Consider the following 14,842-nt stretch of genomic DNA (forward strand, 5'->3'; position numbering starts at 1 on the left):
ATCAAAATTCAAATAGGAAAGTAAGAATAAATATAATGTAAAATAATATCTTAATAAAAAAAATGTAAAATCTTTTTTTACCCGATAATATATTTTTTTATAAAAAATATTAAATTATTTTTGTAGTGGTAAGTTGGAATAAATGAATTTTATTATGATTATCCTAAAAAAAATTATCTCATTTTGAATAATATTTACTCATTTAAATTCTCAAGATCAAACCTTCATTTACAATGTCTTCAAAATTTTATTTATTATTAAATTTATTATATTTGTACAATAAATTTTTTCTTTCTAATTTTTTTCTATCATATTAATTTATTGAATAAAAGAAATAATAAAAATTACAATTCAAAAAATACATGTTATTAAGATAACATGATTAATATAAATATAATTAATTAAAATAAATCAGTACCTAATGGAATATAAATAATATAAATTAATAAAATGAAACCATAAAATAAATAAAAATAGATCAATGTTACTCAAATAAGCGTCTTTTACTGCATTCAATGCAGTCTTATCTTCTCAACAAAGCTTATCCTCTTCTAAAAGGTAAGCGTCTTATCTTACTTTGTTTTCATTAAATTTATTTTATTTATTTATTAAATTAACACCTTTTATTATTATTATTATTATTTTTATTTTAAAATTAATACTTGTTATTATTACTAGTATTTGAAAATTAATACTTATTATTGATATTATTATTTTTCCTTTAAAGTTAATACTTTTATTATTTTTATCATTATTATTTTTAAAAATAATACTTATTATTATTATTACTTTTTTTAAATTAATACTTATTATTGTTATTATCATTTAAAAGTAATATTATTATTATTTTTCTTTAAAATTAACACTTATTTATTATTTTTATTATTACTATTTTAAAATTAACACTTATTATTATTCTTCAATTCAAATCTTAAAATAAAATATTTATAAATAATATAATTTTAATACATGGTGTATGAAAAATATTAGATGTTACAATATGCGAAAAAAAATCTACTTAACTCCAGGACTAACCAAACTCAATTGAAAATCTATTTTAGCAAAAACAATTATTGTAACAAATTTAAAACATGGTTTTATACTTATCAAAAACACACTTTACTCGAGAAAACTAACAGCACTCATTTTGACCATTGCAAGTCATTATCCATTTCAAAATCATTATAAATTCTTAAACACATAAACTTTATATACGTCAATTGCAACTAAATCTAATTCATCTACCCAATTTTAAACCATCAACAAAGATTTTCTATTTTAACATGCACAAATAATAAGTCATTTATCAATTGAATATCCATAACTCGTATAAAGTTTTTTTCAATTTCAATTTAAGCCTACACATAGCACATCATAAATCAACATTCATATCAATTTTTAGATGGACTCAAAGTGTCATAATGTATTAAGGATAACTTTTCTCACCTAAAAATTACGTGTACTCCAAATAATGGTTAAGAAAGATGAAAAATGCACCAAAATAATATAATAACAAATCCAACTTTTAGTAAAAAACTATATTGTCTAATATGATTACTTTTCACAACTAACCTAACTAATATTAAACTTAATTACTAACAAAAAAAAAGGGATTAAGAGATTTTTAGAGAAAAAAAAAACACTTACTCTAAAATCAAAGATGTCCAAATAGAAATGATGTTGTACTTGTCACTTACACCAGGTAGAATGTGATTTTAAAAATATAAGAATTAAAAGTGAGAAATTTAAAAAAAATGTTTGAAGTGTGTAACATTCCTAAATTTATATATTTATATATATATATATATATATATAATAAAAGTAAAATAAGTGATATCTAATTAGCATATAAAAATATGTACAACTATCTCATAATTGTATCTTAAAAAGATATCCTTCTTCGTAGGAATTTTAATATATATACAAAAACTTTAAAACAAAACAAAGCACTCAAATTAAAAACATCTCCTCCTCTAGATGCTCACTAATGAGCTCTATTACCTGCTACCTCATTTGCTCCCGTGTAATTATACAATCATCATAGATTAAAGGAAACAAACACACAAAAAAAACAGGGTAAGCTAGCTATATAAAAAATTCTATAAAATTTCAATTTCAAATTAATGAACATATTTCATTAAGTCTCATACAATTTCTCAAATCATCCAATGTCTAAAAAAAATTATAATTCATCTTTCACATGTCAGATTTCTACTGACTCGTGTATTGAAATTAGCATTCAGAGACCTGCACATGTCATACTACTCGCTATGAAATCCACACAATTATGCGCATAAACATCTCAATATCTCGTCATCTCATCATTTCATATGACAGGGTAAATCCATTTGATTTGCTCTGATAAGTTCTTTCAAACATCAGACTCAGCCAAATGAATCTCCTTCGACTCTCACTTATTGAATAACTTCATCTATGTAATTACATTATATCAGTAGAGTCATGATCGTCTCATTCACAAGATACTCACAAATCAATACAACCTAACACCGATCTCAACACAATATTTCCTTTCCTGAAAATACTATGTCTTGATCACACTATTACACCATTCCACATCTCATGTAACACATCAATGCACCATTCAATAACATCATATTTTAAACTTTTCTAAACAATCCAAATATCTCAAAAATTTATTTAACAATAATAATCCAAAATAAATCGTGCTAAAATAATAATAGTAAATTATATATATATATATATATATATATATATATATATTATTGGTTTGAGCTAAAGATTTTAGTGTGAGCTAAAATACACCAGAGTGCACTCAGGACTTTTTGACTTGAACGAAAATATTTTAGTGTGAGTTAAAATACACCAGAGTGCACCAAAATAACAAAGTCCCTACTATAATTGAATAATTACTCTAAATCAACCTCAAACAACCAATACTCAACAACATTATCCTTTAAGTGATTCATCAAACTATTTAAATACATTCATTTACTTATTCAAATCAGCAATATAATTTTATAACATCTACCATGTATCAAATTTCACATTCAAATCTCAATCAATTTCTAATATACTTAAAACAAACAATTCTGCAAGAAAGTTTGAGACTGGTGATCAAGTCACCCTCACATCCAAATCTTCTAGCCTAGTGTTTTATTGGAAATTAAGGCTAGCTTCCATTACCTTTACTTGAGCAGATGCTCACTAAGCTCCAAACCTACCAAAAACTTTAAGAGTAGATTAACCTGCACCACAAAGTCCTGATAAAAAATCTAACTATCTCACTATGACTCTGAGCTAACAAAGACTAATCCTAAAGCAAAAAGGGTCACATGCGTAAACTTAGATTGAAACAGATCTATAAGTTCAAAATTTGACTCAAAGAGAAGAGAAAAATTGAACTTACTCTATCAGAGATTCTGATCGAGCATTCTTGTAGATCTCGCTACCAGGAGTCTAATGACGGACTTTGGTCATCAAATTGATGAGTGAAGAGGTTAAAATCTTAGAGAGAAGGGATAGGAAAGGAAAAAAGGAACTTCTAGAGAGATGATGGTTCTTTTGAAATGAAACCTGAATAACTGGATTTTCTATTTATATGTTCTTTTCATTTTTAATAATAAAATATCAGGTGTCATTTAAAATATACCACTTCTACTCTAAGGTAATTTTCTAGATCTTTACATTCTCCCCAACAAGAAAAATTTCCGTCTCCGAAAATTGACTTACCAAAAAAGAGATAGGGATAGGTTTCTCTAATGGTTTCTTCTAATTCCCAAGTTGAATCACCAAATTTATCATCCCACACCACCTTCACCGTATTGATAGTCTTTCCTTTGAGTTGTTTACTCTGATGATCTTCAATCCTAACTGGTTTTGCTTCAAAAGATAAGTTATCCTTGATTTGCACATTATCCACTTCCAACACGTGACTAGGGTTTGGGATATACTTTCTTAGTTGTGAAACATGAAAGACATTATGCAGGTTTGCTAATTGAGAAGGTATAGCAATCTCATAAGCCACAGGACCTATCCTCCTTAGGATCTGATATGGTTCAACAAACTCAGGAGATAACTTCCCCAATTTAATAACTCGTCCTACACCCTTGGTTGGTGTTACTCTCATGAACACATGGTCTTCAGTTGCAAACTCCAAAGGTTTTCTCCTCTTATCTGCATAGGATTTTTGTCTACTTTCATAAGCTTTCATTCTTTCTTGTATCTGCTTCACTTTCTTAGTGGTCTGTTGAATTAACTCTGGCCCAACCAAAACTGTTTCACCATCTTGATACCAACATAAAGGAGTTCTGTACTTCCTCCCATATAGAGCTTCATATGGTGTCATCCCATTAATGGCATGATAACTATTATTATAAGTTTGTTGGACCATATCAGGTAATCCTATGCTCGTGTAATTACACAGGAGCAAATGAAGTTGCATGTAATAAAGCTCATCAGTGAGCATCTAGAGGAGGATATGCTTTTAATTTGAGTGCTTTGTTTTGTTTTAAAGCTTTTGTGTATATATTAAAATCCCTATGAAAGGAGATATCTTTTTTAGATACAATTATGAGATAATTGTATATATTCATATGTTATCTAGATATTGCTTATTATATATATATATATATATATATATATAAATTTAGGGATGTTACAAATGGAAAGATATAACTTTAGAAAAAGAAAATAAAATGGTAAGAAGAGTAAAGAAATATAAAAAAAACTAACTATATATATCTTTTAATTGTTACATTACTCACCTGATTTTATTATAATTGTTATGTAATATGTAAATTCAAAATAATAAATTATATTTGTAAAAGTGTTACTTAAAATTATATAAATGCAATTACAAGTGTTAAAAATTTACAACTTAAAAGATTACAGTCTATACATAAACACAATAGTTATTCGTTGTCGTTTAAATGGTGTAAGATTGGTAGTAAAACATGAATTATTATATCGATCTAAAATAACAATTTTTTTGTAAAATCACGTGATCATATAATTGTCTTTAAGCAACTCCCTATATTACATGCTTTACTCTTGAAAAATCACAGTCAATCATTTATGCCACATTTTTAAATTTTAGACAATATATTTTTAATTATTGTTTAAAGTAAAAAAATGGTACAATATAATATTTTTTCAATTTTTTTTTAAAACGTAAGTATATGAACAAATTCTTTACGTGTTAGCAATAACCAAAATATATTAAAAAATAATACAGTAGATAGAATAATATTAAAAAAATATAATCCATAGAATAAACTAACAAAAATAAATTAACATTTTTCACATATATATTAAAAGACAATATAATCTATATGAATTTTTTTAATTGATGGAAAGAGTTTCATAAATATTAATGATGAAATGTATTTAAATAATTATTTATTTTGTATATAATTTATTTAACATGTGTGATTTATATTATCTTTTAGCGTACAGGAGCAAATAATTGATACAATATCGAACATTTAATTTTTTTAAGGATTGTTTAAATATTTATGTCTCTAAAATGTTTTAGAAAACCTTCCTTTGATTTTAAATATAATATCTAAAAGATTTTGTAAATAATATGAATATAAATTGATATGTTCGTATGTTATTTAATGTTATATTTAAAGATGTTACTGCATCACGTTTGTAAAAACAATAGAAACATAACAATAAAATAATAAAAAAGGTTGAAGTAATCAATAAAAAAATAAATAAAGAATTAGTTGTCTGAAATAAGAATGAGGTTTCATTTTGATTACTATGTGAATATTTAAAGAACTTAAACATTTATTTGTAATAATAAATATGTATTAAAACAGTTATTTAATACATTTAGTAGATGCCACGTATGTTTTCACGTTTGTATTAAATTTAATATTCACTGCGGATTATATGAAGTGACATGGTCAAGCTACCAATAAATATTAAATGCAATATTATACTTTTTATATAAAAAGATACAGTCACTTTCTTTTACGTTATTTTGTAATAAGACAATTTTACTTTTTAATAAACAAGAAATAAATTATTTATTTATTTAATAAAATAAATAATTTATCTTTATTTTGAAATTATTTAATTATTTTTATAAAATTGTATATATTAAATTGTATTATTTTATTTTTCAATTAATTATATGTAAACATGATAAAAATAAAAATATATATTAATATAATAAAAATGTGAATATACATATGGAAAAAATGTGTTTTTTCTTAATTCATTAAAAGTTAATATTTTTTTCCAAATTAATAAATCGAAATATGATGATATATTCAAAAGAAAATTACTAAAAAAAATCAATTTTAGATATTAAAAATAATTAATTATTATATTAACTAAATTATATATAATTTAAAAAAATATTTAAATTAGTATATATTATTAATAAAAAATTAAATTAAAAATTAATAAAACATATAAGTTATATTTTACTTCCAATAAGTTAAAAAACTAAATACATACGTTTGAAGAGAAAAATAATGAAGTAGATATTTGAAAGAAAAGGAAAAAAACTATAAGAAAAAGACTATTCAATTTAAGTTTCATAAATTTCATTGCCTTTTAAATTAGATAAGTCATAGCTTACTTTGAAGAGGTTTGATCGAAAAAAGTAAACATATTACTATAAAACCATATTAATATAAAAAGATATCTTCAATCAAAATCACACGTGTCACATACTAAACCATACATACATTTAAAGAAAAAAACAATAAACTAGATATTGAAAAAAAAACTTATTAAAAATATAATTAATTTAGATTATCATAACTTTTATTGTCTTCTACACTGTGTTATGATAAAAAAACTGACCTTGTAAATTTTGAAAAAAGTAAATATTTTATAGAGTTAAAAAATCAAATATTTTAAAAAATAATAATTTTTTTATATTATATTATGTATAAATTTATAATCTGAATAATAAAATACTAATTTCAACTTAGACTTTCTTATCTAGATTTATAAATCAGTTTTTCACAACTTTTTTTTTTATCTAAGAGTTACATCACTAAAAAAGTATGATTTGCATTCCTTTGTAAAATAAAAAATATTAAATTTTAATAACTATTATTTTCGCTTTGTGTGAAATACATTTTAAATATATATATTCTCATTTTATCCTATTCAAAGGATAACTTTTTAGATTTTCTTTTAAGTCTTAACAATACGAAAGTAAATATTTCTAATAATTTTGACTACGGTAAGAGTTATAGCGTCGTTACTCACTCCGATTTAATATATTTTTACAGTATAATTAATATTTTTTCTCTAGAAAATTTATGATAAATGTATAAACTATTTTTTATAAACATATGAAACTCTTGACTCTAAAGTATATGAAGTTTTTTTTAATAATAAGTAAAATTGTTGATTAATTGTAATATCCAGTCTTTAAAGAATATCTTTAGGTTGTTGTCTATGTAAATATACTTTTTAATTATTATTTACTTGTCTTAAAAAATACATAATTATAACTTATTTATATAAAAATTTGATATTTATGTTCTCTTATATAACTTTATGAGAATTAAAGGTAGCATTATACTTTATTATAAAATTTTAATTATTTATCACATTAAATAATTAATAAATAACATGCTATTTTCAGATCAATAAAAATTAAATTATGATATCTTTCATTGCATACTTTTGGGAAAAACATAACTAAAATGTAAGGAACGAATATATTTAATTTCAGATTTTACAAAAAAACGTTTCCTTACCCTAATGAGCTAAGAAAATAAAGATTTTATTAAAAAAATAAACGTTTTATCATAATTATATCTAATTTTTTCCTTTTTAATACGGATTTGACAGACATAAATTCTGAAATCCTACGTGGCAATTCAGAAATATTTGATTGGGTGAGAGAGCTCAAATTACGTGGGTCGTGTTTAGCAGAGTCACGTTTCACATCGTCGTCACAGTAACGGCAAAATCCAATTGATTCCTGAGAACACAAAGCAATAACAATCACCGTCAATTTACCGTTTGCCAAGATACCTTGATTTTGGTTCTGACCTCTGTAACTTCTCTCTCCCATTCTCACGGTAAATCTTAAAACCCTAACCCTTCTGCAATACTTTTTTATTTCCATTTCCCAGATCAATTTCTCTGTCTATCTTTCTTCGATCTGCTTTGGTACTGGGGCCAACCGCTCCTGCAATTCCCTTTTGCGATTGGAGGTTTCCCTCTTTCCCTTTTCAAGATTGATCCATGATTTTGATTTTCGTTTTCATTTTTTGTGATTCGTGCTGGTTTTTAATCGCAGTGGAGGCCATTATCGCAACATCTGAGTTCATTAGATCCAAAATTGTTCAGAAAAGAGGTCAAGGAGGATGAAGAAAACCGAACGAATTGCGAATTTGGCTTTAACAGGTATGTTTATCCTGTTTCATGCTCCGGTTGATACTCTTATTGAGAAACCTTCGAGTTACAGTGTTATTCATAAAGAGTTTTTTCGGCATTCTAGTAGAATGTAGTTGCTGTATCATTCATTTTCAAATGGATTGAATTGAAATTTGGTTCTAAATTCTGAAATTTTAGGGTATTTAATTTTCGTATCTGGGCATTGTTTAATAATAATCTTAAGAATATCAATGCGTGAGTGAGTTTCTTTTTGTTCCTCATTTTCTCAATATTATTGCAATTTTATTTGTTATCTCAGGTTTAACCTTAGCACCGCTTGTTGTGAAAGTAGATCCGAATTTAAATGTTATTCTGACTGCTTGCCTCACTGTGTTCGTGGGATGTTACCGCTCTGTCAAACCAACCCCACCAACTGTGAGTAGTTAATCTGCTTATGATCTTATTTATATTTGTGTTTTTTCGTGGTTAATCTGATTTCTGTGAATTCTGTTGCAAATGATTTTGCAGGAGACAATGTCGAATGAACATGCCATGCGTTTTCCCTTTGTTGGGAGTGCGATGTTATTGTCACTTTTCTTACTCTTCAAGTTTCTATCCAAGGACTTGGTGAACACTGTATTGACAGGCTACTTCTTTGTACTTGGGATTGTTGCGCTTTCGTATGTTATTTTCCTCATGTTGAATGTGCTTGTCATAGTGTCAATAAAATCTTTTTTTCTTAACATTCTTTGTATTTTATCAAACACTTTCTTTTCAATTGTCTACAGGGCAACAATATTACCGTTTATTAAACGTTTTCTGCCAAAGAATTGGAATGAGGACACCATAGTCTGGCGATTTCCATATTTCCGATGTATGTGACATCCTTGCTACTTTTTTCTTATTGTTGATGACAATATTTTTTCTTTGGACTGCGGTGTATCTAGTTAAAGTCCAACTAATACAGCCTCTGGGCACTTGTACTAGTTGTCATGTGCCCAATGAAATATAAAAAATGCTCGAGGTCTTTATTTATTGACAATTGATTTACTTTACTTTTTTTAGTTATATGTAAATTTTAACCTGATTTTGAACTATTTTCTAGAGAAGGGATTAGAAATTCAACCCATTAGAACACAAAATAAAGATAAATATTCTTACCTCATGGACCCATATGGCTTGTCACAATTATCAAAAGGGGAGTCATTTTCGGATTACTGTGAAATCTGTTGACCTGTTGGTGGTTCTAGCTACTCTCACTAATTATATGATTTGACTTAAGTTTTAAGTTCTCTTGATCAACTATCATCTCTAATGTCTTTGTTTAATTATTATGCTTTACTATGTGTCTTGTTGGCTTTTTAATTCTTTATTTATTATCATTACATGATTATCCTCTTGATTTGAATTGTTTGAGTTGTTAGTTATTTTCACTTGATCAAGTTGACCTTCCTCCATTATGCAGAATATCAATTTCTTTTTTCTTACACTTTTCTCATACAGCTTTGGAGATTGAGTTTACAAGGTCACAGGTCGTTGCTGGAATCCCTGGGACATTTTTTTGTGCTTGGTATGCTTTGCGGAAGCATTGGCTGGCAAATAATATATTGGGTCTTGCTTTCTGTATTCAGGTTTGTTAATATTCTATATATAAATGTTTCTATCAACTATTTTTTATAATACAGTTTTTATCCACAGAACCTATCAATTTATTATATTTTTTATACAAAATTTGTGGTATCCACTCCTGTGGTTTGAACTAATATCTTGTGTGAATTAAGCTTATTGCTTAGAAAATGAATTTTGATAAATAAATTAAACCATTCTATTATTTAAAGCTATAAAGGTGTAGAATTCTGAATCAGTTTTTGATTAGTAAACTGTAATTGACACCAATGACTACATTTTATCACTTGCAGGGAATTGAAATGCTTTCTCTTGGGTCTTTCAAGACTGGTGCTATTCTCTTGGTTGGTGTTTTCTTTCTCTTGTAATTAATGGTGCTCAAAGCGTTAATTTAAGAATTATATACGAACAATCCTTTTGCTGTGGATAAACCAGATCATATGTCTGTATCGTTTTTGAAGAGAAACATTTACCCTTTTTGGTTGTAATAAAGTACAATTAAAAGGCCTTTGGACCTTGACTTGCTCTATCCTCTGATTTCTTTAGCTTCTTTTTGACCTTTTTAATTAATGCAAGCTCGTAAAATGCCTGAGAGAAATTATATTTTATTCCCTACAGATATAATAGTTTAGTCTTACTTTCCAAAAGATAGAAGACATTTTTTTGTTGTACAGTTTTTTTTTTTAAAATATGGTCATTTACTTTCTTATACTCTTGTATTTTACAGGCTGGTCTATTTGTATATGACATATTCTGGGTTTTCTTCACGCCAGTTATGGTCAGCGTTGCAAAATCATTTGATGCTCCAATAAAGGTTAAAACGTTAGCTGAATGAAATTGAAATTTCTTTGTGCATATTTGTTTGAGTTTTAATTGTGTATTTAGTTCGATATTAGACAAAAATTATAATAAATTTCTTCATAATATTGTCATTCAAATTATTTTGCAGCTTTTGTTCCCCACAGCAGATTCTGTAAGGCCATTTTCAATGCTTGGACTTGGTGATATTGTTATCCCTGGTAGGATGACTCTTCATTTATGTATTGATATAATACAGTTCAGTTTTTAATTTATATCTTGTACCAGATTTTGTAACGTATGTTTAGAAGATTTTGAGAAAATGGTTTGGAAAAGATAAAGGACTAAATGATTTTGACGCATGTAAAGTAAGTCTGCATTTCACTTTGCAGTCATGTTGCAACTCAAGTGAATTTTCTGGGCTTAGTGTGGAAAAACATGTTTAAACTGTGTGGTGCTCTAGAGCCTGTAATATTACTAAAATAAATGGATGCCATAGAATGGAATAGAGATTAACTCCCATGTTCCTCCTTCTTGGTTGATTAGATGAGCGAAGATAGAGGAATATTAAAGGTCATGAGTGTTAAATTTTATTATTATAACCCCCCCTATTTGTGGAGGAACAGAAAGTGAGAGTTTGAGGGTGTAGCTCTTTCAGGTTTTCTCTTCCCCTACACGAATTTTTAAGCTTCCTTATAAGGAGACTTGAAGCTAAATTTCAAAATAAAAAACACTTGTGGTGTAATTATCCCACTCCCCTATTATATCAAATGTCTTGTTGGCGTTATAGTTAAGTGACATTGTTCTGATCCTTATTTTTCCCATTATTATGAATAACTTCTTTGTTGCTCTAAACTCTTAAATTTGTTGAGTTTGCCTAACTGATTAAGAGTGTTTTTTACATATTTGTTGCATTCATAAATCCAAATACCATGTTTAAATGGTAGGTCAGATATAGTAGACACAACTTCGTGTTTTTGCTTGTTATTAGTTTACAGTTACAACTTTGAATTAGAGTGATAAATAAATATTATCCCTAGCTGTATGAACATCTTTGACAATAAAGAAGAAAAAGTTTCTCTATAATAATTTGGTTGTTACTTGTTACTTCTATTTATTTGGTTTTGCACTACGTATTTTTTTCCTTCAGGTATTTTTGTAGCACTGGCTTTGCGGTTTGATGTGTCCAGAGGCAAACAGCCCCAATATTTCAAGAGTGCATTTGTAGGATACACTGTTGGCTTGGTCCTTACAATTATTGTGATGAACTGGTTTCAGGCTGCACAGGTAACTGATCTGTTTCATGTAATTTTTTCTTTTATAGGTTTGGGGGATGTGTGTTGTACTAACTAGTCACTAATGCCAATTACTATTCTAATTTCTAATACATGGCTGGCTGAACTTGTACTACCATGGATTTTTGGTGATGAAACTCCTATACTGATTTTTGTCCTTAATTGTTTTCCTTTTGGTAGCCTGCTCTTTTGTATATTGTACCTTCTGTAATTGGATTCTTGGCTGCTCATTGCATATGGAATGGTGATGTCAAACAGGTTTGTTTTCTTTGCTTATATTTTCTGTTTCTTCGTTCTCATATCAATGTTAACCCATCCTTTTTTATCGGTCAAGTGTGTTTCATTATTAGTTTCGCTCGAGTATAACGCTACTTCACTTGTATTACATACCTACCATGTATAATGAAAATATGCAAATTTGATTTATCACTTTTTGAACTCTTTACCCCATCAATGTATCATAGGATGACCATTAATATTTCTGTAAAACTATTGAGAATTTTTTATTAGGAGGAGCCGTGAAAGTCACTAATATTGTGGATTTAGTCATTGACAATAGACTAAAACTTAAATCCTTTAGAATATTAATTGACATGATCGTTAGCACCTGTTTTCCACTAACTATATATACCTTTAACTAGTTTGTTGAACAACCGTTTTCACATTTAAAGCTGTCCATGTTTAGTTTATGAATACCAGCAATTTAAGAAAACTGAAGATACATGGATGCACAAGATGAACTTCTGTTTTCTACCTTCTAAAAGAACTTCGCTTTGTTATGAACAGTTTTAAAAGATTCATGCAATATCTTTTGTTGCAATGGATTATGACTTTGTTTTGGAAGTCATGGATATATGATTTTTTATTTTAAATAGTTACGAGTTAAGACTTGAAGATGGTTAGGATTTATGCGTAACATGTATTCTAACAGTTTTTCATACTCTATCAATGTAGTTGTTGGAGTTCGATGAGTCAAAGGCTGCCAATTCACCTGAAGAGGATGACAAGTCTAGCAAAAAGGTTGAATAAGTTGAAGCTTACCAATACTTCCTAGTCAGAGAAGAAATACTGTTTTTTTTTTCTTCTGAAAACACCGTTACATTAAAAGCTAACTTATTCAGCAGCACCCCTCTGTAACTGATTGTGATTTTAAAAAAATATATTAGTTTTATTTTTCAAATTGGTATTTTGCTTCTGTTCTCGGTACCCACATGCATTATGTTTTTTGATTCTGTGTTAAGTATTGCATGTTATTCCTATGCTTCTGCCGTGTTTTTCTGGAAAACTTATTAACCAATTTAATGTTTATCTTTATCTAAATTGCATCCATTACAAAAAAAATTAGCCTAAGAATGAAAATGACAGTTTTAGTGGTGTTCTGTAAATAATTCTGAAATCCAATGTCTAGTTATATTCTGTAGGATCTGCAGTTTTTAGTTTATTTCGCATTAGTTTGTTTACTTGTAATAATTTTATACGTATGAAGCGTACAAAATAATCTTGTATAGTGCATACACCATGTTTAATTAGACGTGGCTTCTACCGCATATTAGTCAAACTATTTCAGGCTTAGATGATTTATTAACTAGGACGCGTTTGTTCACAGATTAAGGTTGAAGTTTTAGCAGTTGGAAGTTGTTACTTCCTAAGCCGTTAAATAAGTCTTGCAACTAAAGAAATATTTGCAATTCGCGGTCAAAGAATTCCTTATATGCTGACACATATCAGTTAATTTCGTTGACATTTCTAGTTTGTCTGCTTTCACCATCTTTGTTAATTTACTCCATCTCTTTATTCAGTTCCTTTCTCAACAATTAAGTTCATGATTGAATTTAAAGTTTTAATTTAAGTGTAAGATAAATTTCAATTTCAGGCTGAGTTTGCAAATCTAGTGATTTTTCTAAAATAAGATTTTTCAGAAAAAAAAATTTGTGAAAATGTGCTTTAAGAGCTGTCAAATATGTCTTAAAAATATGATTACAAATGTTATTTTTTATTGTGCAAACAAGTATTATAAATGAATTTGTCTCCTTTCTCACAACTTATTTTTCTTCAAAATATCATCACCATCTATTGTTTAATTCAGTTTAAATGTAATGTATACTACTTATACTTATATATAAAAAAGAGCTTACTTTGTTAAATTTAAAAGAATTTTCATATAATTTTTTAACAAATGTCAGTAGAAATTAGTAGTAAGCAACAAATTGTTTTAAAGTGTTATCAGTATAGAGATATAATTGAAATATATTATTTAATGATTTTTATGTTTGACTAAATTAAATTTGGTTTAAAAATATATTTTATTTTTTAATTATAAAATAGATTAATGTATGAAATTATAATTATTAGTTGAATTTCATTTTTAACGAGTGGGGATGATTAAAATTATTAAGGTAGTTCGCTAATTCTGTCAATATAGAATTATATAAAAGTATTTTATATACATTGTCTTATTATTTCCTTAAACAAACTTTAATGAAATGTAAGACCCAGTTTATTTATGTTACGAGATCTCGTTAAATGGAAAATTAGTGTATCTTTTGAAAAAAAATGTTCATAAATAATTTTAAAAATAATTTATTGTTCCCCAATTTTATTTTATTTTTATCTTTCTAACCTTCTAATTACTCTGCCTCATTTCTAAACTTCTAAATAATCTACTTTATATATAAGTTTTTTAATGGATAATTTTTCACAATCAACTACACTACAAAGTAGGTAGCAATGAGTAAATTAAGATAGAATGACTGAGTAAATCAAGATAGAATGATTAAATTTTA

At 26.9% G+C, this 14,842-nt stretch overlaps 2 protein-coding genes across 3 annotated transcripts; one reads left to right on the forward strand and one right to left on the reverse strand.

Moving 5' to 3' along the window:
- Positions 1 to 3,266: 3,266 nt before the first annotated feature.
- On the reverse strand, positions 3,267 to 4,327 carry LOC137822266 (uncharacterized). Its single transcript, XM_068627154.1, has 2 exons — positions 3,712 to 4,327; positions 3,267 to 3,295 (listed from the first exon to the last, which is right to left on the reverse strand). The coding sequence occupies exons 1-2, from the start codon at positions 4,325 to 4,327 to the stop codon at positions 3,267 to 3,269; spliced, it is 645 nt and encodes a 214-aa protein (XP_068483255.1).
- A 3,550-nt stretch (positions 4,328 to 7,877) lies between these two features.
- On the forward strand, positions 7,878 to 13,239 carry LOC137821000 (signal peptide peptidase). Of its 2 annotated transcripts, none has more exons than XM_068625386.1 (12): positions 7,878 to 8,042; positions 8,264 to 8,370; positions 8,660 to 8,775; positions 8,869 to 9,020; positions 9,129 to 9,214; positions 9,844 to 9,971; positions 10,260 to 10,310; positions 10,694 to 10,780; positions 10,916 to 10,985; positions 11,915 to 12,051; positions 12,240 to 12,317; positions 13,014 to 13,239. In XM_068625386.1, exons 2-12 carry the CDS (start codon positions 8,331 to 8,333, stop codon positions 13,086 to 13,088), a joined length of 1,020 nt encoding a protein of 339 aa, XP_068481487.1. In that variant the 5' UTR covers positions 7,878 to 8,042; positions 8,264 to 8,330; the 3' UTR covers positions 13,089 to 13,239. The 2 variants fall into 2 exon arrangements, with proteins under 2 accessions (XP_068481487.1, XP_068481486.1); XM_068625385.2 differs by having other exon boundaries at positions 7,945 to 8,177.
- Positions 13,240 to 14,842: the final 1,603 nt, after the last annotated feature.

Source organism: Phaseolus vulgaris, chromosome 9 (assembly GCF_051622355.1).
Source record: "Phaseolus vulgaris cultivar YP4 chromosome 9, ASM5162235v1, whole genome shotgun sequence".
Lineage (NCBI taxonomy): Eukaryota > Viridiplantae > Streptophyta > Magnoliopsida > Fabales > Fabaceae > Phaseolus > Phaseolus vulgaris.